This window comes from Garra rufa, chromosome 18 (assembly GCF_049309525.1).
Source record: "Garra rufa chromosome 18, GarRuf1.0, whole genome shotgun sequence".
NCBI lineage: Eukaryota > Metazoa > Chordata > Actinopteri > Cypriniformes > Cyprinidae > Garra > Garra rufa.
The window spans coordinates 16965626-16988634 of NC_133378.1; the positions used below are offsets into that span (position 1 = coordinate 16965626).

A 23009-nucleotide genomic window follows, 5' to 3' on the forward strand; every position below is an offset into this window, starting at 1 on the left:
GTTGTGTAATCCTACCATATATTGATGGGTGGAGTTACTGTAAATAGCCTCTGCCAACAAGGCTATTTGCACTGTGTAAATATACACTCAGGATGCGACACAACGTGCACCATTCATTCACACACACGCAATGCATACAGATGTCATATCTAAATCTTTTAGCAGTTTAATATTTGCAGACACTGAGTAGTCCATATCACGATCGTCGTTTTTAAGTGTAACGTTAGCTGTATCTCTCCTAATTTATTCATTTAAAATCCCAAATTCCACGATGTTCTGCTTTGTGCAGTTAATTCAACTTTTCTGACTGGATTCCGCATTTCCATCTGGAATTTTTAAATAAACAAAAACAATGTTATTTGAAAACACACACATTTAAAATTACTATTGTTATTTAGTGTAAGGTGAAAGCAAAGCAAGTTGAAAACCAAAAAGTAGGATAACACCTTAAATAACTTGCGAACACAGGAACCCCCAGCCATGATTGTTTTTTTTCCACATGCGTGTTAGTGTTCTTTTTAATTATGGGAAATTTGAAATGTGTGCGTCTTTCCACCCAGAAAATATTGATATGTTTGTTTTTCCAAGATAAGATTTTCATTTTACAATTTCACAATGAATAGCTTATTATTCTTTTATGTTTGTTAAACTTAACATATATCTTTGCAAACATTATTATGTGCTCTAAAAATAGACATACTTTATGACATTGTGCCATGCAAGGTATTTTCATAATCTTGAGAAATGTGTGAGTATGCCAGTGGGGTACGGTTGAGACTGGTGCCCTATTGTGTCACATGCTGTTAGTTGTACAGTGTTATGATAATAGGTTAAAAGTCACATGCTACACAAAATATGTTTACAAATATATATATATATATATATAATATATATATATATATATATATATATATATATATATATATATATATATATATATATATATATATGTGATATTTCAACTGTCTACTAATGGATATATTTTATAACATGAATGTTAAAAAGATACCATATTATTTTAAGAAATATACAAGATGGTAAAGTGTGTACAGTTGATGCACCCTTTTTAGTTCGCTATGTATACAGTAACAGTTTAATCATAGAAAATGAAATGCAGGTGTGGCTGTGTGTGTTTGTATACTGGTATTACCTAGGTTATGGGGACCAAAAGTATAGTAATACCAGTACATATGTACACCAATACATTTTAGGTCCCCATAAGGAAACAATCTTATAATTCATACGCAATGACTGAAAATATAAAAATGCAATAAGTTTTGAGTGATGCATATGGTTGAGGGGTTGGGTTATAGAATATACAGGTATGTTTATTGTTATTTTGTGATATGTCATATGTTTACATTTGTACTGTTTGCAATACATTTTCCAGTGTTAAATATTTGTTATTTTGTTTAGCTGAATCTGAATTAAATAAAGCAAATAAATAAATCTGAATGAAAAAAAAAAAAATCAAACATACGCAACTGTAATTTTGTAATTTTTTACATTTGCAATACATGCTTAGACAGCTTTAGAGCATTACGAATGGGTGTCTCAGACAAAAATGCACCTTATGTTTATTAGCTAATTGTGGAAATTATAAACTACTGACGGCTATTATCAATTTATGATATTTTTAATACACAGGCAAAAGAAATATCATGTGAAAAATCGCTTAATTTCAGCATCTAGTTTTTGTGTAGTGATGAAAAGAGCAAAAAGTATTCCTATGTTCTCTATCATGGGTAATATTCAGTGTTCTCGTGAGAGCTTACCACTGTTACCCTCTAAAAACACATGACCGCGATCTACCAGTGCTACTATGGCGAAAGACAGGCAACCCTTTGCCATTGGAAGGAACCAAACGACGTAATCATGACTAGTGAATATTCAAGACAGCAGTCTTCGCGCAGTATGATTGGTATTTTGGTGGTTTGTGTGGTATCAGTGTTTGTATTCATGTGTGTTATTAATGGAGCGTCGTGAGAAAGCCGTCATGAGAAAGAGAACGCGCTTCGAGAGCACAGGTTAGAAATAAATATCTATGAGCATGGGATACTGCATGAAAATTGCGTTTTTTTAAATAAGCACACACAAAAACACACATCTGTCTCACTATGAGGACTGTTCGACTTTTATCGTTTGTATATCAAGTATATCATATTTTCTATTGCCTAGCCCCTGATCCTAAAAATAACCCTCACAGAAACCTTAGCAAAACATTTAAATGAACACATATGTCCTATTTATAAAACTTTGTAACTAGTGATGTTATTCTTGCTAGTTTGTTTAACAGGTTTCACTATATTAGTGAGGACATTTTTACCTTACAAGCATAGTCAAACCTGTACACATAAATATCTGTACTGGCTTAGCTGTGGTGTCTTCTTACAGATGTGTCAATGTGTTTGGATAAATCTGAGATGGTGAAGTGCAAACACAGACTTATAGACAGAGAGCATCTTTCTGCTGTTGGTGTTGCAACTATTTGAAACAACAACAACAACAACAACAAATGTCAGAGAATGCATTAAAATCCTTCATGTACACACTGCAAAAACCTTGTTTCCAGCCAAATTATCGAACAATTCTTAAATCAAGAAGCATTTTCCAGATGAGTAAAAATTATTTTCTTGTTTTCAGAAAAAAAAAAAAAAACAAGTCAAAATTAAAGCTGCAAGCAGCGTTGACCGGGCCCTCGCCGTCTGGCAGTCGCCATCCCGATAGCATCAGGAAAACGGTGCCCAGTTGGCACATGCATTCACAGTAACCCTTTGGACTAACCCTAACTGTCTCTCCTCCTGTCTGACTCTTTCTCTTGCCACCCATCCCCCCTCCTTACACTCAGCCACTTACCACACAAACACACACATAGAGTGCAGAGCAGAGTGAGATCAGATATGTTTTTTAATTTTCTTTCATTCGTGGAGTTTTGTATAATTATGAAATGAACTGTGTTTAATCAGAATGAATAGTTATTTGTAGGAAAAGAGTTTTAAAGAGTTAGGATGCTGCACTTTAAATATATAATAAATCATTGAAAATTGAAAATGGGAAATGAAATTCTAGGCACGCTATCTGCCTCAAAAACACAGAAAACAAATATTTGAATGTATTTTGTATTTTTTTTTATTTGCCATGGCAACAGCATTTGATGCATCAGGGACGCCTTTAAAGACTCTCATCGGCCGTGTTTTTACATCATTCTGATGAAGTTTGAAGAAAATCGAGTACAAATATATTGTTCGTTGTTCGTTCGTGTGTTAGTTCATTAACCAATGTTAACAAAAGAGACCCTATTTTAAATAGTTACCATGTTTTATGATCTACATCCATTTTTTAATATTATTTTAATGATCTATAAGCATCTGTGAAATAATTATAAACAAATATATTAAAAATAAATACATATTTACTTAGTTGATGTATTTGTTTCTCATTCTAATTAAGTGAACTGAGCAGTATAGTGTCATACTTATAAAATTTTTTATTCTATCAGTGAGATTGTATATATGTATATAAATCATATAATTTTTCCTTAAAAGATTAAAAAAATATTTTAATGCTCTTTAAGCACCTATACAAAATAATTATGTAAAAGTACACTGACAGTACAGTCTATATCAACTGATTCTATGGATTATTTTCATTCTTATACACTGAGAATGAGCTAAATAGCATTAGAGGTCAAACGATTCCTTATCTTATGAGGACCTCTAGTGTTCATCCCTGGTATTAGAGCTTTAATCTGACAAATTTATGTGACAATTTTAATGTTTTTGGGGCCTCTGAGCATGATAACATTTTGAAACTACACGTATTTCCTAAGAATTTCTTGTTCTTTATATGTAAAAAGTTTTGATGAGTTAGAATAATGCAATTTAAAGATATATAAAAATAACTCTTCATCTTTTTTATTGTTACTTTCATAAATCACCACATCAACACCGTTCAAGATGTCCCAAAGCCGTTCACAATTTAACATCTTCAGTATCTTGGCATCATGTTGACAAAGTTTGGTGTGAACTGTCTGATTCTGCTATGAGTGATATGAATTTATTCACAGCTATATTTAAAAACACAGGAAACAAATGTTAAAGTTTGACATGTTGCCATGGCAACAGCATTTGATGTATCAAGGACCCCTTCACAGATTCTCATCGGCCGTGTTTTGATATTATTCTGATGAAGTTTGAAGCAAATTGAGTAAAATTAAGAGGTTGATTTAAAAGCGTTTTGCAAGCAACACACTTCCTGCTGCCAGTTGGTGGCGCTATAACTTTGACTCATAATAGTCACATCTCTGTGATCGGTATCATACGACGAACAAACTGCTTAAGTTTGGTCAAAATCAGATAAAGTGTGTCAAAATTATTAGACATTTCCTGTTTCTCATTTCTCGCCATAATTTGTCGCCCTGCCAAGGCCAAACCGTTCGAGATACCAAAAATCCCCTGGCAATTTTGCATTCCCAATATCTTGAGATCATGTTGACCGAGTTTGGTGGCCATCGGTGGAAAGGTCTAGGAGGAGTATTTCAAATTCCACAGCTTAATTTTTCCAAAAATCCATATTTAAATAAAAATAGCTGACTTCCTGTTGGTCGTAGCTAATGGGTGTAAATTAGAAAGTTGTCCGGCTTGATGAGTCCAATATATGTACCGAGTTTGGTGACTGTAGGACAAAGTAACCCCCCAACTTTTGTCAAAAGGTGGCGCTATGGAGCGCCTGCTCCACGCCCATTTATGGGCTTTTATCAGTGTTTAACTGTCATTAATACAGATGTGTGTGTTGAGTTTCATGAAATTCTAAGCATTTTAAGTGGCTCAAAAACACAAAAAACTAAAGTTAAAGTTTGACACGTTGCCATGGCAACATGATAAAAGTTATGGATAACGCCCTTCACAGATTCTTATCGGTCGTGTTTTGACATTATTGTGATGAAGTTTGAAGCAAATTGAGTAAAATTAAGAGGCTGAGTTTAAAGCGTTTCAAAAACGTCACGCTTTCTGCTGCCAGTTGGTGGCGCTATAACTTTGACTCATAATAGTCACATCTCTGTGATCGGCATCAGACGGTGAACAAACTGCTGAAGTTTGGTCAAAATCAGACAAAGTATGTCAAAGTTATTAGGCACTTCCTGTTTCTCATTTCTCGCCATAAATTTGTTGCCCCATCACGGTCAAACCGTTCGAGATATCAAAAATCCCCTGGCAATTTTGCGTCCCCAATGTCTTGAGATCATGCTGACCGAGTTTGGTGGCCATCGGTGGAAAGGCCTAGTAGGAGTATTTCAAATTCCATTGCATGCACTTTTTAGACATCCCTGAATAGCCGACTTCCTGTTTGGCGAAGCATGGACTATGAGTGTGAAATTTGTTCGGCCCGATGAGGTCTATATATGTATGAATTTTGGTGACTGTAGGTCAACCGTTGTGCGCTCCAGAGCCCTTCAAAAGTCGCAATTTTTAACGCTGTGCCATGCCCCCCCCAGGTGACCCCCCCATGTCAAAGTCTGTCCGGCCCTGATGGCCGCAGGTTCCAATGTGTGTGCAAAGTTTCAAGAGTTTTCGTGTATGTTAAGGCCCCCGAAATCCCCCAAAACATTGAAAAAAAAAAAATAATAATAATAATTAAAGCTGCAAGCAGCGTTGACCGGGCCCTCGCCGTCTGGCAGTCGCCATCCCGATAGCATCAGGAAAACGGTGCCCAGTTGGCACATGCATTCACAATAACCCTTTGGACTAACCCTAACTGTCTCTCCTCCTGTCTGACTCTTTCTCTTTCCACCCATCCCACCTCCTTACACTCAGCCACTTACCACACAAACACACACATAGAGTGCAGAGCAGAGTGAGATCAGATTTGTTTTTTAATTTTCTTTCATTCGTGGAGTTTTGTATAATTATGAAATGAACTGTGTTTAATCAGAATGAATAGTTATTTGTATGAAAAAAGTTTCAAAGAGTTAGGATGCTGCACTTTAAATATATAATAAATCATTGAAAATTTAAAATGGAAAATGAAATTCTAGGCACGCTATCTGCCTTAAATATCACAGGAAACAAATATTTGAATGAATTTTGTATTTTTATTTATTTGCCATGGCAACAGCATTTGATGCATCACGGACGCCTTTACAGACTCTCATCGGCCGTGTTTTTACATCATTCTGATGAAGTTTGAAGAAAATCGAGTACAAATATATTGTTCGTTGTTCGTTCGTGTGTTAGTTCATTAACCAATGTTAACAAAAGAGACCCTATTTTAAATAGTTACCATGTTTTATGATCTACATCCATTTTTTTATATTATTTTAATGATCTATAAGCATCTGTGAAATAATTATAAACAAATATATTAAAAATAAATACATATTAACTTAGTTGATGTATTTGTTTCTCATTCTAATTAAGTGAACTGAGCAGTATAGTGTCATACTTATAAGATTTTTTATTCTATCAGTGAGATTGTATATATGTATATAAATCATATAATTTTTCCTTAAAAGATTAAAAAAAGATTTTAATGCTCTTTAAGCACCTATACAAAATAATTATGTAAAAGTACACTGACAGTACAGTCTATATCAACTGATTCTATGGATTATTTTCATTCTTATACACTGAGAATGAGCTAAATAGCATTTGAGGTCAAACGATTCCTTATCTTATGAGGACCTCTAGTGTTCATCCCTGGTATTAGAGCTTTAATCTGACAAATTTATGTGACACTTTTAATGTTTTTGGGGCCTCTGAGCATGATAACATTTTGAAACTACACGTATTTCCTAAGAATTTCTTGTTCTTTATATGTAAAAAGTTTTGATGAGTTAGAATAATGCAATTTAAAGATATATGAAAATAACTCTTCATCTTTTTCATTGTTACTTTCATAAATCACCACATCAACACCGTTCAAGATGTCCCAAAGCCGTTCACAATTTAACATCTTCAGTATCTTGGCATCATGTTGACAAAGTTTGGTGTGAACTGTCTGATTCTGCTATGAGTGATATGAATTTATTCACAGCTATATTTAAAAACACAGGAAACAAATGTTAAAGTTTGACATGTTGCCATGGCAACAGCATTTGATGTATCAAGGACCCCTTCACAGATTCTCATCGGCCGTGTTTTGATATTATTCTGATGAAGTTTGAAGCAAATTGAGTAAAATTAAGAGGTTGATTTAAAAGCGTTTTGCAAGCAACACACTTCCTGCTGCCAGTTGGTGGCGCTATAACTTTGACTCATAATAGTCACATCTCTGTAATCGGTATCATACGACGAACAAACTGCTTAAGTTTGGTCAAAATCAGATAAAGTGTGTCAAAATTATTAGACATTTCCTGTTTCTCATTTCTCGCCATAATTTGTCACCCTGCCACGGCCAAACCGTTCGAGATAGCAAAAATCCCCTGGCAATTTTGCATTCCCAATATCTTGAGATCATGCTGACCGAGTTTGGTGGCCATCGGTGGAAAGGTCTAGGAGGAGTATTTCAAATTCCACAGCTTGATTTTTCCAAAAATCCATATTTAAATAAAAATAGCTGACTTCCTGTTGGTCGTAGCTAATGGGTGTAAATTAGAAAGTTGTCCGGCTTGATGAGTCCAATATATGTACCGAGTTTGGTGACTGTAGGACAAAGTAACCCCCCAACTTTTGTCAAAAGGTGGCGCTATAGAGCGCCTGCTCCACGCCCATTTATGGGCTTTTATCAGTGTTTAACTGTCATTAATACAGATGTGTGTGTTGAGTTTCATGAAATTCTAAGCATTTTAAGTGGCTCAAAAACACAAAAAACTAAAGTTAAAGTTTGACACGTTGCCATGGCAACATGATAAAAGTTATGGATAACGCCCTTCACAGATTCTTATCGGTCGTGTTTTGACATTATTGTGATGAAGTTTGAAGCAAATTGAGTAAAATTAAGAGGCTGAGTTTAAAGCGTTTCAAAAACGTCACGCTTTCTGCTGCCAGTTGGTGGCGCTATAACTTTGACTCATAATAGTCACATCTCTGTGATCGGCATCAGACGATGAACAAACTGCTGAAGTTTGGTCAAAATCAGACAAAGTATGTCAAAGTTATTAGGCACTTCCTGTTTCTCATTTCTCGCCATAAATTTGTCGCCCCGTCACGGTCAAACCGTTCGAGATATCAAAAATCCCCTGGCAATTTTGCGTCCCCAATGTCTTGAGATCATGCTGACCGAGTTTGGTGGCCATCGGTGGAAAGGCCTAGTAGGAGTATTTCAAATTCCATTGCATGCACTTTTTAGACATCCCTGAATAGCCGACTTCCTGTTTGGCGAAGCACGGACTATGAGTGTGAAATTTGTTCGGCCCGATGAGGTCTATATGTGTATGAATTTTGGTGACTGTAGGTCAACCGTTGTGCGCTCCAGAGCCCTTCAAAAGTCGCAATTTTTAACGCTGTGCCACGCCCCCCCCAGGTGACCCCCCCATGTCAAAGTCTGTCCGGCCCTGATGGCCGCAGGTTCCAATGTGTGTGCAAAGTTTCAAGAGTTTTCGTGTATGTTAAGGCCCCCGAAATCCCCCAAAACATTGAAAAAAAAAAAAAAATAATTAAAGCTGCAAGCAGCGATGAACGGGCCCTCGCACCCGGGCTCACCGCCGACCGGTGGCTTTAGGGAAACAGCAAACGGTGGGCATTATGCTTTTAAAACAGTAAATGTAGGAAAAATAGATCAAAGTCACTTAAATGTGCCAAACCTCCTGCTGCCAGCTGGTGGCGCTATGCCTGTAACTGATTATTGACATGTAGATGTGTTCAGGCCAGCACTTTCATCAAACATATGAAGTCTGGTGCAGATTGACCTTGGTATGTTTAAGTTAGTGCAAGATATGATATATCCTGCTGTCAATAGGTGGCGCTATGATGATATCTGAATATTGGCCTTAAGATGTCTTCAGGCCAGGACTCTTATCAAACATGTGAAGTTTGAGGCAGATTGGACATTTTATGGCTGAGTTATAACAACTTCTATGTCCATGACCAAACATCAAACTTTGTCAGGCCACCACGGACATGCCCTTCAACGAAAACTCAAGATCTTCGCAATTTAACATCACTTAAGCCTTTTTATTAGACTGACCGATTTTAGTGTTGATCTGTATAAATCTCTTGGAGGAGTTTGTTGTAGAGTACAGCATGACACTTCCTGTTGCCAGCAGGTGGCGCTATGACTATAACTGAATATGGGAATGTAGATGTCTTCAGGTCAGGAGTGTTATCACACATGTGAAGTTTGGGACAGATCGGACATTGTATGCCTGAGTTATAGAAACTTCCTTTTTCATGGCGAAACATCGAAATTTGCGAGACCGCTATGGACAAACCCTCCAATGAAAACTCTTTAGATTACACTCAGCAAATTTGGCGTTAATCCGGATAAATCTCTAGTAGGAGTTCGTTCAAGTACGAGGCCTGAAAATGGCAAAAATGACAAAATTTGCTGAGAAAATTAAAAATAACCGACTTCCTGTTGGGTGTCAAATTTTGCTCCAAGAGGCTTTTTTGTAGGTATTGGACCCTATTTTAAATAGTTACCATGTTTTATGGTCTACAAGCATTTTTAAATATTATTTTAATAGTCTATAAGCATCTGTGAAATAATTATAAACAAATATATTGAAAATAAATACATATTAACTTAGTTGACTTTTTGGCCTTTTTGTATTTGTTTCTCATTCTAATTAAGTGAACTGAGCAGTATAGTGTCATACTTATAAGATACTTTGTTCTATCAGTGAGAGTGTATATATGTATTTAAATCACATAATTTTTCCTTAAAAGATAAAATAAATATTTTAATGCTCTTTAAGCACCTATACAAAATAATTATGTAAAATTACAGTGACAGTACAGTACATATCAACTGATTCTATGGATTATTGTCATTCTTATACACTGACAATGAGCTAAATGGCATTAGAGGTCAAACGATTCCTTATCTTATGAGGACCTCTAGTGTTCATCCCTGGTATTAGAGCTTTAATCTGACGAATTTATTTGACACTTTTAATGTTTTTGGGGCCTCTGAGCATGATAACATTTTGAAACTACGCGTATTTCCTAAGAATTTCTTGTTCTTTATATGTAAAAAGTTTTGATGAGTAAGAATAATGCAATTTAAAGATATATGAAAATAACTCTTCATCTTTTTTATTGTTACTTTCATAAATCACCACATCAACACCGTTCAAGATATCCCAAAGCCGTTCACAATATAGGGAACATTTTCCCTATATTCTGAGGATGATGATAAGAACATGTAATTCATGATGATAACAAAATGTTATTATTGCTTGCTTTACGTCCACCACTTCTGTTTAAATGTCATCGTTACCTATCTGTTCCATTTGTGTGTGGACATTGCTTTGCAGGTGACTCCTGTTATAAGACATCACTCTTAAGCGCTACATAACTAAGAATCAATTAGGAAAACGGTGCCCAGTTAGCACATGCATTCACAGTAACCCTCTGCCAGTTTGGATTTAAAGTTTACAGAAATGAAAGGGTTACATTTTTAAATCAACACACAGACAAATACACACTAAATATACAACTTTACCATCCAGTTAACATTGTTAACATGAACAATAATAAATAGCATTTATTAATGTTAATTAATATTAACCTAAAAAAGTACTCATATATTGTTTAAAGGTAAATTAGTATCTTTTAACATAGTGTATGTACTGTGAATTAACATGAACATGAACACAGTTCATGTGGGTATACAACAATAAACAATAAAGTGCTCAATAAACGCTTCATTCTTTCAAAATATCTTTAAAAATCAAGTTGGGTATTGTAATGGGGCGATATATAAATATAACTCATCTTAAAATGGTACAATTTTCAGACGTTTTGAACAGATAACAGCAAAGTTTGTTTTGTTGTCAAAGTTTGTCTTGAAATTGTTAGTGTTTTTTTTTTTATTGAATCAAAAATTTTAATTATGAAAATAAATGTCTATCAATGAAGATAAATCGCTCATGCTAAAAAGCTGTATTTTTCTTAATCTTTTGCTATGTGACTGAATAGGACAAGTTCATGGTACAGTTCAGTAAAAAATAAATAAAAAACAACAACTGCAATATACAAAGAATGAAAGAGTTCGTGACCCTTTATATTTTCTCAAAGATCAGACTCTCAAAGTTCAGACTTATTTATGCAGATTAAACTACAGCAATGTGCAATGTGCAAATTGCATCTTCCTCAAAGATGGTCTTAAGCAAAACAGCATGTTCCACTGGTCTCGGTCCCTTTCACCCCTCCCCCCTTCAGTCACTCTTAGTGTCAACACAGACTGTCAGCCCAGTGACAACAGTTTACTGATTTCTTTTATTAATTTTCTTTAATTCATAGAAGCTTGAATAACTATGATATTACCAGCACTTGCTCATAATGATTAGATCTCTGTGTGAAAAAAGTTTTAAAGAGTTTGGATGCTGCACTTTAAAGATATAAAAAATTAGGGTTATGTTTTTTAAAAAATCACCACGTCAACACCGTTCAAGATATCCCAAATCCGCTCGCAATTTAACATCTTCAGAATCTTCTCTTCATGTTAAAAAAGTTTGGTGTGAATACCTTGTTATTCTTAGAAGGAGTGTGAATTTGTTTACAGCCTGATTTTTCCAAAAATTCACATTCAAATCAAAATAGCCGGCTTCCTGTTGGTCTTAGCTAATGAGTTTGATTTAGAAAGTTGTCCAGATTGATGAGAACAATATATGTACAGAGTTTGGTGACTGTAGGAAAAACTAACCCCCCAACTTTTGTCAAAAGATGGCGCTATAGAGTGCCTGCTCCACGCCCATTTATGACCTTTTGCCAGTGTCTAACTATCATTAATATTGATGTGTGTGTTGAGTTTCATGAAATTCTAAACATGTTATCTGCTTCGAAAAGACAGGAATCTAATTTTAAAGTTTAACACGTTGCCATGGCAACAGCATTTGATTTATCATCGTACCCTTTACATATTCTTATCGGCCGTGTTTTGACATTATTTTGATGAAGTTTGAAGAAAATCAAGTAAAATTAAGAGGCTGATTTCAACGCATTTTGAAAATGACACGCTTCCTGCTACCAGTTGGTGGCGCTATAACTTTGACTCATAATAGTCACATTTATGGAATCGGCATCATACAACGAACAATCTGGTGAAGTTTCATCAGAATCAGGCAATGTGTGCAACAGTTATTAGACACTTCCTGTTTCTCATTTCTCGCCATAACTTTGTCGCCTTGCCACGGCCAAACCGTTCGAGATATCAAAAATCCCCTCGCAATTTAGCGTCCCCAATGTCTTGAGATCATGCTGACCGAGTTTGGTGACAATCGTATGGAAATCCTGGGAGGAGTACGTTAAATTCCAGAGCATGCGATTTTTAAACAGCCCTAAATATCTCACTTCCTGTTGCGTTAAGAAAATGACATAGAGTACAAAAGTTGTTCAGCTCAATGAGTTCTATATGTGTACCGAGTTTCATATGTGTACGTTCAAGTATGTGTGCTATATGGCCCTAAAAATTCCAGGGGGCGCTGTAGAGTCCCCTTGCCACGCCCCGGTACCAGCCTCTGTGACGTCCTGATGGCCGCAGATTCCGACATGTGTGCAAATTTTCAAGAGTTTTTGAGCATGTTAAGACCCCCTTAAGTGCCCGGAAGGTTAACAAAAAAAAAATAAAAAAAATTAAAGCTGCGAGCAGCGATGAACGGGCCCTCGCACCCGGGCTCACCGTCGACCGGTGGCTTTAGGAAAACAGCAAACGGTGGGCAGTATGCTTTTAATACAGTAAATATATGAGAAATATGTCATAAGTCATTTAAATGTGCCAAACTTCCCATTGGCAGCTGGTGGCGCTATGCCTATAAATGGCATGTAGATGTGTTCAGGCCAGCACTATTATCAAACATATGAAGTTTGGTGCAGATTGACCTTGGTATGTTTGAGTTAGTGAAAGATATGATATATCCTGGTGTCAACAGGTGGCGCTATGATAATATCTGAATATTGGCCTTTAGGTGTCTTCAGGCCACGACTCTTACCAAACCTCTGAAGTTTGAGGCAGATCAGACATTTTATGGCTGAGTTATTACACCTATGTCCATGGCGAAACATCAAACTTTGTCAGGCCGCCACTGAAACTCAAGATCTTCACAATTTAACATCTCTAAGGCCTCTAGATCAGACTGACCAAATATAATGTTGATTTCATTAAATGTCTAGGAGGAGTTTGCTATAAACCTAATCCCCTGCAAGGACTTCAGATAATGCCAACTGTGAACCAAATGTGAACATTTTCCCTATATTCTGATGATGATGATAAGAACATGTAATTCATGATGATAACAAAATGTTATTATTGCTTGCATTACATTCACCACTTCTGCTTAAATCGTTACCTATCTGTACAATTTGTATGTGGATATTGCTTTGCTGGTGACTCCTGTTATAAGACATCACTCTTAAGCGCTACATAACTAAGAATCAATTAGGAAAACGGTGCACAGTTGGCAAATGCATTCACAGTAACCCTCTGCTAGTTTGGATTTTAAGTTTACTGAATTGAAAGGGTTACACTTGAAAATCAACACAGAGACACATACACACAATATATAAAATGTTGCCATCCAGTTTAATTTGTTAACATTAACTATATTAGTTAACATGAACAATAATTAAATAGCATTTATTAATGTTAATTAATATTAAGCTAAAAAAAAGTATTCATATATTGTTTAAAGGTAAATTAGTATCTTTTAGTTTATGTACTATGAATTAACATAAACATGAACACAGTTCATGTGGGTGTACAGCAATACACAATAAAGTGCTCTATAAACGCTTAATTCTTTCAAAATATCTTTAAAAATCAAGTTGAGTGTTTTAATGGGGCGATATATATATAACTGATCTTCAAATGATGGTTTTCGGATGTTTTGAACAGATAACAGCAAAGTTTGTTTTGTTGTCAAAGTTTGTCTTGAAATTTTTAATTATTATAATTTTATATTCAATAAATAACACTATGAAAATATTGTCTACAATGAAGATAAATCACTCATGCTTAAAAGTTGTATTTTTCTTAATCTTTTGCTATGTGACTGAATAGGACAAGTTCATGGTACAGTTCAGTAAAAATAAATAAAAAACAACAACTGCAAAATACAAACAATGAAAGATTTAATGACCCTTTATATTTTCTCAAAATATCAGACATATTTATGTCGATTACGCTACAGCAATGTGCATCTTCCTCAAAGATGGTCTTAAGCAAAACAGCATGTTCCACTGGTCTCTCTCCCTTACACCCCTCCCCCCTTCAGTCACTCTTCAGTGACTCAATGGTGACTGAACACAGACAGGCACAGGCAGAGTGACAGCAGGTTTCTAATTTCTTTTTTTAATTTTCTTTAATTCATAGAAGCTTGTATAAAATTGATATTTACACCACTTGCTCAGAATGATAAGATCTCTGTGTGAAAAAAGTTTTAAAGAGTTTGGATGCTGCACTTTAAAGATATAAAAAAATGACGGTTATGTTTTTTACTACATCTTTAAAAAATCACCACGTCAACACCGTTCAAGATATCCAATATCCGCTCGCAATTTAACATCTTCAGAATCTTCTCTTCATGTTAAAAAAGTTTGGTGTGAATAGCTGGTTGTTCTTAGAAGAAGTGTGAATTTGTTTACAGCCTGATTTTTCCAAAAAAACACATTCAAATGGAAATATCCGGCTTCCTGTTGGTCTTAGCTAATGAGTTTAATTTAGAAAGTTGTCCAGATTGATGAGAACAATATATGTACAGAGTTTGGTGACTGTAGGAAAAACTAACCCCCCAACTTTTGTCAAAAGATGGCGCTATAGAGTGCCTGCTCCACGCCCATTTATGACCTTTTGCCAGTGTCTAACTATCATTAATATTGATGTGTGTGTTGAGTTTCATGAAATTCTTAGCATGTTATCTGCCTCGAAAAGACAGGAATCTAATTTTAAAGTTTGACACGTTGCCATGGCAACAGCATTTGATTTATCATCGACCCCTTTACATATTCTTATCGGCCGTGTTTTGACATGATTTTGATGAAGTTTAAAGAAAATCAAGTAAAATTAAGAGGCTGATTTCAAAGCATTTTGAAAATGACACGCTTACTGCTGCCAGTTGGTGGCGCTATAACTTTGACTTATAATAGTCACATTTATGGAATCGGCATCATACAACGAACAATCTGGTGAAGTTTCATCAGAATCCGGCAATGTGTGCAACAGTTATGAGACACTTCCTGTTTCTCATTTCTCGCCATAACTTTGTCGCCTTGCCACGGCCAAACCGTTCGAGATATCAAAAATCCCCTCGCAATTTAGCGTCCCCAATGTCTTGAGATCATGCTGACCGAGTTTGGTGACAATCGTATGGAAATCCTGGGAGGAGTACGTTAAATTCCAGAGCATGCGCTTTTTACACAGCCCTAAATATCTCACTTCCTGTTGCGTTGAGAAAATGACATAGAGTACAAAAGTTGTTCAGCTCAATGAGTTCTATATGTGTACCGAGTTTCATATGTGTACGTTCAAGTATGTGTGCTATATGGCCCTCAAAATTCCAGGGGGCGCTGTAGAGTCCCCTTGCCACGCCCCGGTACCAGCCTCTGTGACGTCCTGATGGCCGCAGATTCCGACGTGTGTGCAAATTTTCAAGAGTTTTTGAGTATGTTAAGACCCCCTTAAGTGCCCGGAAGGTTAACAAAAAAAAAAAAAATAAAAAAAAATAAGAATCCTTAGAAGAACAATAGGGCCTTCGCCCTTTTGGGCTCGGGCCCTAAAAATAAGAATCCTTAGGAAAACAATAGGGCCTTCGCCCATTCTGGGCTCGGGCCCTAATAATAATAATAATAATCCTTAGAAAAACAATAGGGCCTTCGCCCTTTTGGGCTCGGGCCCTAATTAAAGCTGCAAGCAGCGTTGACCGGGCCCTCGCCGTCTGGCAGTCGCCATCCCGATAGCATCAGGAAAACGGTGCCCAGTTGGCACATGCATTCACAGTAACCCTTTGGACTAACACTAACTGTCTCCCCTCCTGTCTGACTCTTTCTCTTGCCACCCATCCCCCCTCCTTACACTCAGCCACTTACCACACAAACACACACATAGAGTGCAGAGCAGAGTGAGATCAGATATGTTTTTTAATTTTCTTTCATTCGTGGAGTTTTGTATAATTATGAAATGAACTGTGTTTAATCAGAATGAATAGTTATTTGTATGAAAAAAGTTTCAAAGAGTTAGGATGCTGCACTTTAAATATATAATAAATCATTGAAAATTGAAAATGGAAAATGAAATTCTAGGCACGATATCTGCCTCACAAACACAGGAAACAAATATTTGAATGTATTTTGTATTTTTATTTATTTGCCATGGCAGCAGCATTTGATGCATCAGGGACGCCTTTACAGACTCTCATCGGCCGTGTTTTTACATCATTCTGATGAAGTTTGAAGAAAATCGAATACAAATATATTGTTCGTTGTTCGTTCGTGTGTTAGTTCATTAACCATTGTTAACAAAAGAGACCCTATTTTAAATAGTTACCATGTTTTATGATCTACAACCATTTTTAAATATTATTTTAATGATCTATAAGCATCTGTGAAATAATTATAAACAAATTTATTAAAAATAAATACATATTAACTTAGTTGATGTATTTGTTTCTCATTCTAATTAAGTGAACTGAGCAGTATAGTGTCATACTTATAAGATTTTTTATTCTATCAGTGAGATTGTATATATGTATATAAATCATATAAGTTTTCCTTAAAAGATTAATAAAAGATTTTAATGCTCTTTAAGCACCTATACAAAATAATTATGTAAAAGTACACTGACAGTACAGTATATATAAACTGATTCTATGGATTATTTTCATTCTTATACACTGAGAATGAGCTAAATAGCATTATTGTTCAAACGATTCCTTATCTTATGAGGACCTCTAGTGTTCATCCCTGGTACTAGAGCTTTAATCTGACAAATTTATATGACACTTTTAATGTTTTTGGGGCCTCTGAGCATGATAACCTTTTGAAACTACACGTATTTCCTAAGAATTTCTTGTTCTTTATATGTAAAAAGTTTTGATGAGTTAGAATAATGCAATTTAAAGATATATGGAAATAACTCTTCATCTTTTTTACTGTTACTTTCATAAATCACCACATCAACACCGTTCAAGATATCCCAAAGCCGTTCACATTTTAACATCTTCAGTATCTTGGCATCATGTTGACAAAGTTTGGTGTGAACTGTCTGATTCTGCTATGAGTGATATGAATTTATTCACAGCTATATTTTTCCAAAAATCCACATTCAAATCAAAATAGCTGACTTCCTGTTGGTCGTAGCTAATGGGTATAAATTTTTTGCAAAAAAAATCTGGTGATCAAAAATGATTAGGCTGTAGTTAAGAACTGTTAGTTTTATGGACAGTTAGAATGTTTTGTATATGCAGACAAGGGCTTTATGATGGGCCTGATTTGAATTTAGAAAAATGTTTTATTTCTTAAACATGTTTGAAGTTCTTAATAGATTTCACTGTTGCACATTTAGTCTTTTTATTTTTTTACAGTAATGTACATTTTGCAGTTTGTTTACATGGTGTACATTGGATGCACATATTTATGACTTCTTGTTACAGTATTCATTTAAAATAAAAGTTGTTTAAAATAAACAACTGTGTGCACCCTATTATTAATGTAGATGTGTATTTCAGTAATACACTTAAGTAGGGGAGTTTTAAGTTACCAGCATTTATATCAAAATATGGATCCCATGTCTGCAAAACTAACATTTTAAATGAAATATTGATAGCTAATCGATATCGAATCGAATTGAATCGAAACCATAAAAATAAGAATCGAATCGAATTGCTAAATTGGTCACAATACCCAGCCCTAATTCACATCCTAATGAATAAACAACCAAGAGTTTAAATATTCCCTTCTATCTCCTCCTCTCTGACTCTCTCTTTCCACCCATCCCCCCTCCCCACTCTCACCCTAACACTCAACAAACACACACCCACTTACCACGCACACACATAAGTGCAGAGCAGAGAGGGATCAGATTTGTTTTTTAATTTTCATTAATTCATAGATCTTTGTATAATTATGAAATGAACGGTGTCTGATCAGAATGACTAGTAGTCTGTATGAAAAAAGTTTCAAAGACTTTGGATGCTGCACTTTAAAGATATAATAAAATTACGGCTATCTTTTTTTACTCCGATTTCAATCAATCACCACATCAACACCGTTCAAGATATCCTAAATCTGCTCGCAATTTAGCATCTTCAGAATGTTGGCATCATGTCAAAAAAGTTTGGTGTGAATTGGTTGGTTTTCCCGAGAGAAGTATATAAAATTCCACAGCCTGATTTTTCCAAATATCCACATTCAAATCAAAATAGCTGACTTCCTGTCGATCGTAGCTAATGGGTGTAAATTAGAAATGTTTCTGGCTTGATGAGATCAATATATGTACCGAGTTTGGTGACTGTAGGACAAACTAAACCCCCAACTTTTGTCAAAAGGTGGCGCTATGGAGCGCCTGCTCCACACCCATTTATGGGCTTTTATCAGTGTCTAAATATCATTAATACAGATGTGTGTGTGAAGTTTCATGAAATTCTGAGTATTTTAAGTGGCTCCAAAACACAAAAAGCTAAAGTTAAAGTTTGATACGTTGCCATGGCAACATGATAAAAGTTATCGATAATGCAATTCACAGATTCTCATTGGCCATGTTTCAACATTATTGAGATGAAGTTTGAAGCAAATTGAGTAAAATTAAGAGGTTGATTTAAAAGCGTTTCAAAAACGTCACGCTTTCTGCTGCCAGTTGGTGGCGCTATAACTTTGACTCATAATAGTCACATCTCTGTGATCGGCATCAGACGACGAACAAACTGCTGAAGTTTGGTCAAAATCAGACAAAGTATGTCAAAGTTATTAGGCACTTCCTGTTTCTCATTTCTCGCCATAAATTTGTCGCCCCGTCAAGGTCAAACCGTTCGAGATATCAAAAATCCCCTGGCAATTTTGCGTCCCCAATGTCTTGAGATCATGCTGACCGAGTTTGGTGGCCATCGGTGGAAAGGCCTAGTAGGAGTATTTCAAATTCCATTGCATGCACTTTTTAGACATCCCTGAATAGCCGACTTCCTGTTTGGCGAAGCACGGATTATGAGTGTGAAATTTGTTCGGCCCGATGAGGTCTATATGTGTATGAATTTTGGTGACTGTAGGTCAACCGTTGTGCGCTCCAGAGCCTTTTAAAAGTCGCAATTTTTAACACTGTGCCATGCCCCCCCCAGGTGACCCCCCCATGTCAAAGTCTGTCCGGCCCTGATGGCCGCAGGTTCCAATGTGTGTGCAAAGTTTCAAGAGTTTTCGTGTATGTTAAGGTCCCCGAAATCCCCCAAAACATTGAAAAAAAAAAAATAATAATAATTAAAGCTGCAAGCAGCGTTGACCGGGCCCTCGCCGTCTGGCAGTCGCCATCCCGATAGCATCAGGAAAACGGTGCCCAGTTGGCACATGCATTCACAGTAACCCTTTGGACTAACACTAACTGTCTCTCCTCCTGTCTGACTCTTTCTCTTACCACCCATCCCCCCTCTTTACACTCAGCCACTTACCACACAAACACACACATTAAGTGCAGAGCAGAGCGAGATCAGATATGTTTTTTTATTTTCTTTCATTCGTGGAGTTTTGTATAATTATGAAATGATCTGTGTTTGATCAGAATGAATAGTTATTTGTATGAAAAAAGTTTCAAAGAGTTAGGATGCTGCACTTTAAATATATAATAAATCATTGAAAATTTAAAAATGAAAATGAAATTCTAAGCACGCTATTTGCCTCAAAAACACAGGAAACAAATATTTGAAACTATTTTTAATTTTTATTTATTTGCCATGACAACAGCATTTGATGCATCAGGGACGCCTTTATGTGAAATAATTATAAACAAATATATTAAAAATAAATACATATTTACTTAGTAGATTTTTTTGGCCTTTTTGTAATTGTTTCTCATTCTAATTAAGTGAACTGAGCAGTATAGTGTCATACTTATAAGATTTTTTGTTCTATCAGTGAGAGTGTATATATGTATTTAAATCATATAATTTTTCCTTAAAAGATAAAAAAAAAGATTTTAATGCTCTTTAAGCACCTATACAAAATAATTATGTAAAAGTAGACTGACAATACAGTACATATCAACTGATTCTATGGATTATTGTCATTCTTATATACTGAGAATGAGTTAAATAGCATTAGAGGTCAAACGATTCCTTATCTTATGAGGACCTCTAGTGTTCATCCCTGGTATTACAGCTTTAATCTGACAAATTTATGTGACACTTTTAATGTTTTTGGGCCCTCTTTGCATGATAACATTTTGAAACTACACGTATTTCCTAATAATTTCTTGTTCTTTATATGTAAAAAGTTTTGATGAGTTAGAATAATGCAATTTAAAGATATATGAAAATAACTCTTCATCTTTTTCATTGTTACTTTCATAAATCACCACATCAACACTGTTCAAGATATCCCAAAGTTGTTCACAATATAGGGAACATTTTCCCAATATTCTGAGGATGATGATGATAAGAACATGTAATTCATGATGATAACAAAATGTTATTATTGCTTGCTTTACATCCACCACTTCTGCTTAAATGTCATCGTTACCTATCTGTTCAATTTGTGTGTGGATATTGCTTTTCAGGTGACTCCTGTTATAAGACATCACTCTTAAGCGCTACATAACTAAGAATCAATTAGGAAAACGGTGCCCAGTTGGCACATGCATTCACAGTAACCCTCTGCCAGTTTGGATTTAAAGTTTACAGAAATGAAAGGGTTACATTTTTAAATCAACACACAGACAAATACACACAAAATATACAACTTTACCATCCAGTTTCATTTGTTAACATTGTTAACATGAACAATAATAAATAGCATTTATTAATGTTAATTAATATTAACCTAAAAAAGTACTCATATATTGTTTAAAGGTAAATTAGTATCTTTTAACATAGTGTATGTACTGTGAATTAACATGAACATGAACACAGTTCATGTGGGTATACAACAATACACAATAAAGTGCTCAATAAACGCTTCATTCTTTCAAAATATCTTTAAAAATCAAGTTGGGTATTGTAATGGGGCGATATATAAATATAACTCATCTTAAAATGGTACAATTTTCAGATGTTTTGAACAGATAACAGCAAAGTTTGTTTTGTTGTCAAAGTTTGTCTTGAAATTGTTAGTGTTTTTTTTTATTGAATCAAAAATTTTAATTATGAAAATAAATGTCTATCAATGAAGATAAATCGCTCATGCTAAAAAGCTGTATTTTTCTTAATCTTTTGCTATGTGACTGAATAGGACAAGTTCATGGTACAGTTCAGTAAAAAATAAATAAAAAAACTGCAATATACAAAGAATGAAAGAGTTCGTGACCCTTTATATTTTCTCAAAGATCAGACTCTCAAAGTTCAGACTTATTTATGCAGATTAAACTACAGCAATGTGCAATGTGCAAATTGCATCTTCCTCAAAGATGGTCTTAAGAAAAACAGCATGTTCCACTGGTCTCTCTCCCTTTCACCCCTCCCCCCTTCAGTCACTCTTAGTGTCAACACAGACTGTCAGCCCAGTGACAACAGTTTACTGATTTCTTTTTTTAATTTTCTTTAATTCATAGAAGCTTGAATAACTATGATATTACCAGCACTTGCTCATAATGATTAGATCTCTGTGTGAAAAAAGTTTTAAAGAGTTTGGATGCTGCACTTTAAAGATATAAAAAATTAGGGTTATGTTTTTTAAAAAATCACCACGTCAACACCGTTCAAGATATCCCAAATCCGCTCGCAATTTAACATCTTCAGAATCTTCTCTTCATGTTAAAAAAGTTTGGTGTGAATACCTTGTTATTCTTAGAAGGAGTGTGAATTTGTTTACAGCCTGATTTTTCCAAAAATCCACATTCAAATCAAAATAGCCGGCTTCCTGTTGGTCTTAGCTAATGAGTTTGATTTAGAAAGTTGTCCAGATTGATGAGAACAATATATGTACATAGTTTGGTGACTGTAGGAAAAACTAACCCCCCAACTTTTGTCAAAAGATGGCGCTATAGAGTGCCTGCTCCACGCCCATTTATGGCCTTTTGCCAGTGTCTAACTATCATTAATATTGATGTGTGTGTTGAGTTTCATGAAATTCTAAGCATGTTATCTGCCTCGAAAAGACAGGAATCAAATTTTAAAGTTTGACACGTTGCCATGGCAACAGCATTTGATTTATCATCGTACCCTTTACATATTCTTATCGGCCGTGTTTTGACATTATTTTGATGAAGTTTGAAGAAAATCAAGTAAAATTAAGAGGCTGATTTCAACGCATTTTGAAAATGACACGCTTCCTGCTACCAGTTGGTGGCGCTATAACTTTGACTCATAATAGTCACATTTATGGAATCGGCATCATACAAAGAACAATCTGGTGAAGTTTCACCAGAATCAGGCAATGTGTGCAACAGTTATTAGACACTTCCTGTTTCTCATTTCTCGCCATAACTTTGTTGCCTTGCCACGGCCAAACCGTTCGAGATATCAAAAATCCCCTCGCAATTTAGCGTCCCCAATGTCTTGAGATCATGCTGACCGAGTTTGGTGACAATCGTATGGAAATCCTGGGAGGAGTACGTTAAATTCCAGAGCATGCGCTTTTTACACAGCCCTAAATATCTCACTTCCTGTTGCGTTAAGAAAATGACATAGAGTACAAAAGTTGTTCAGCTTAATGAGTTCTATATGTGTACCGAGTTTCATATGTGTACGTTCAAGTATGTGTGCTATATGGCCCTAAAAATTC

At 35.4% G+C, this 23009-nt stretch overlaps 1 protein-coding gene across 1 annotated transcript in view; it reads left to right on the forward strand.

Annotated features, from left to right (window-relative positions):
* Positions 1–1871: 1871 nt before the first annotated feature.
* Positions 1872–23009, forward strand: part of LOC141290495 (6-phosphofructo-2-kinase/fructose-2,6-bisphosphatase) — a 67373-nt gene continuing 46235 nt past the window's right edge. Inside the window, exon 1 of the mRNA XM_073822623.1 lies at positions 1872–2027. Coding sequence (XP_073678724.1) covers positions 1973–2027 — 55 coding nt within the window. The 5' untranslated portion in view covers positions 1872–1972. The remainder of the gene's footprint in view (positions 2028–23009) is intronic.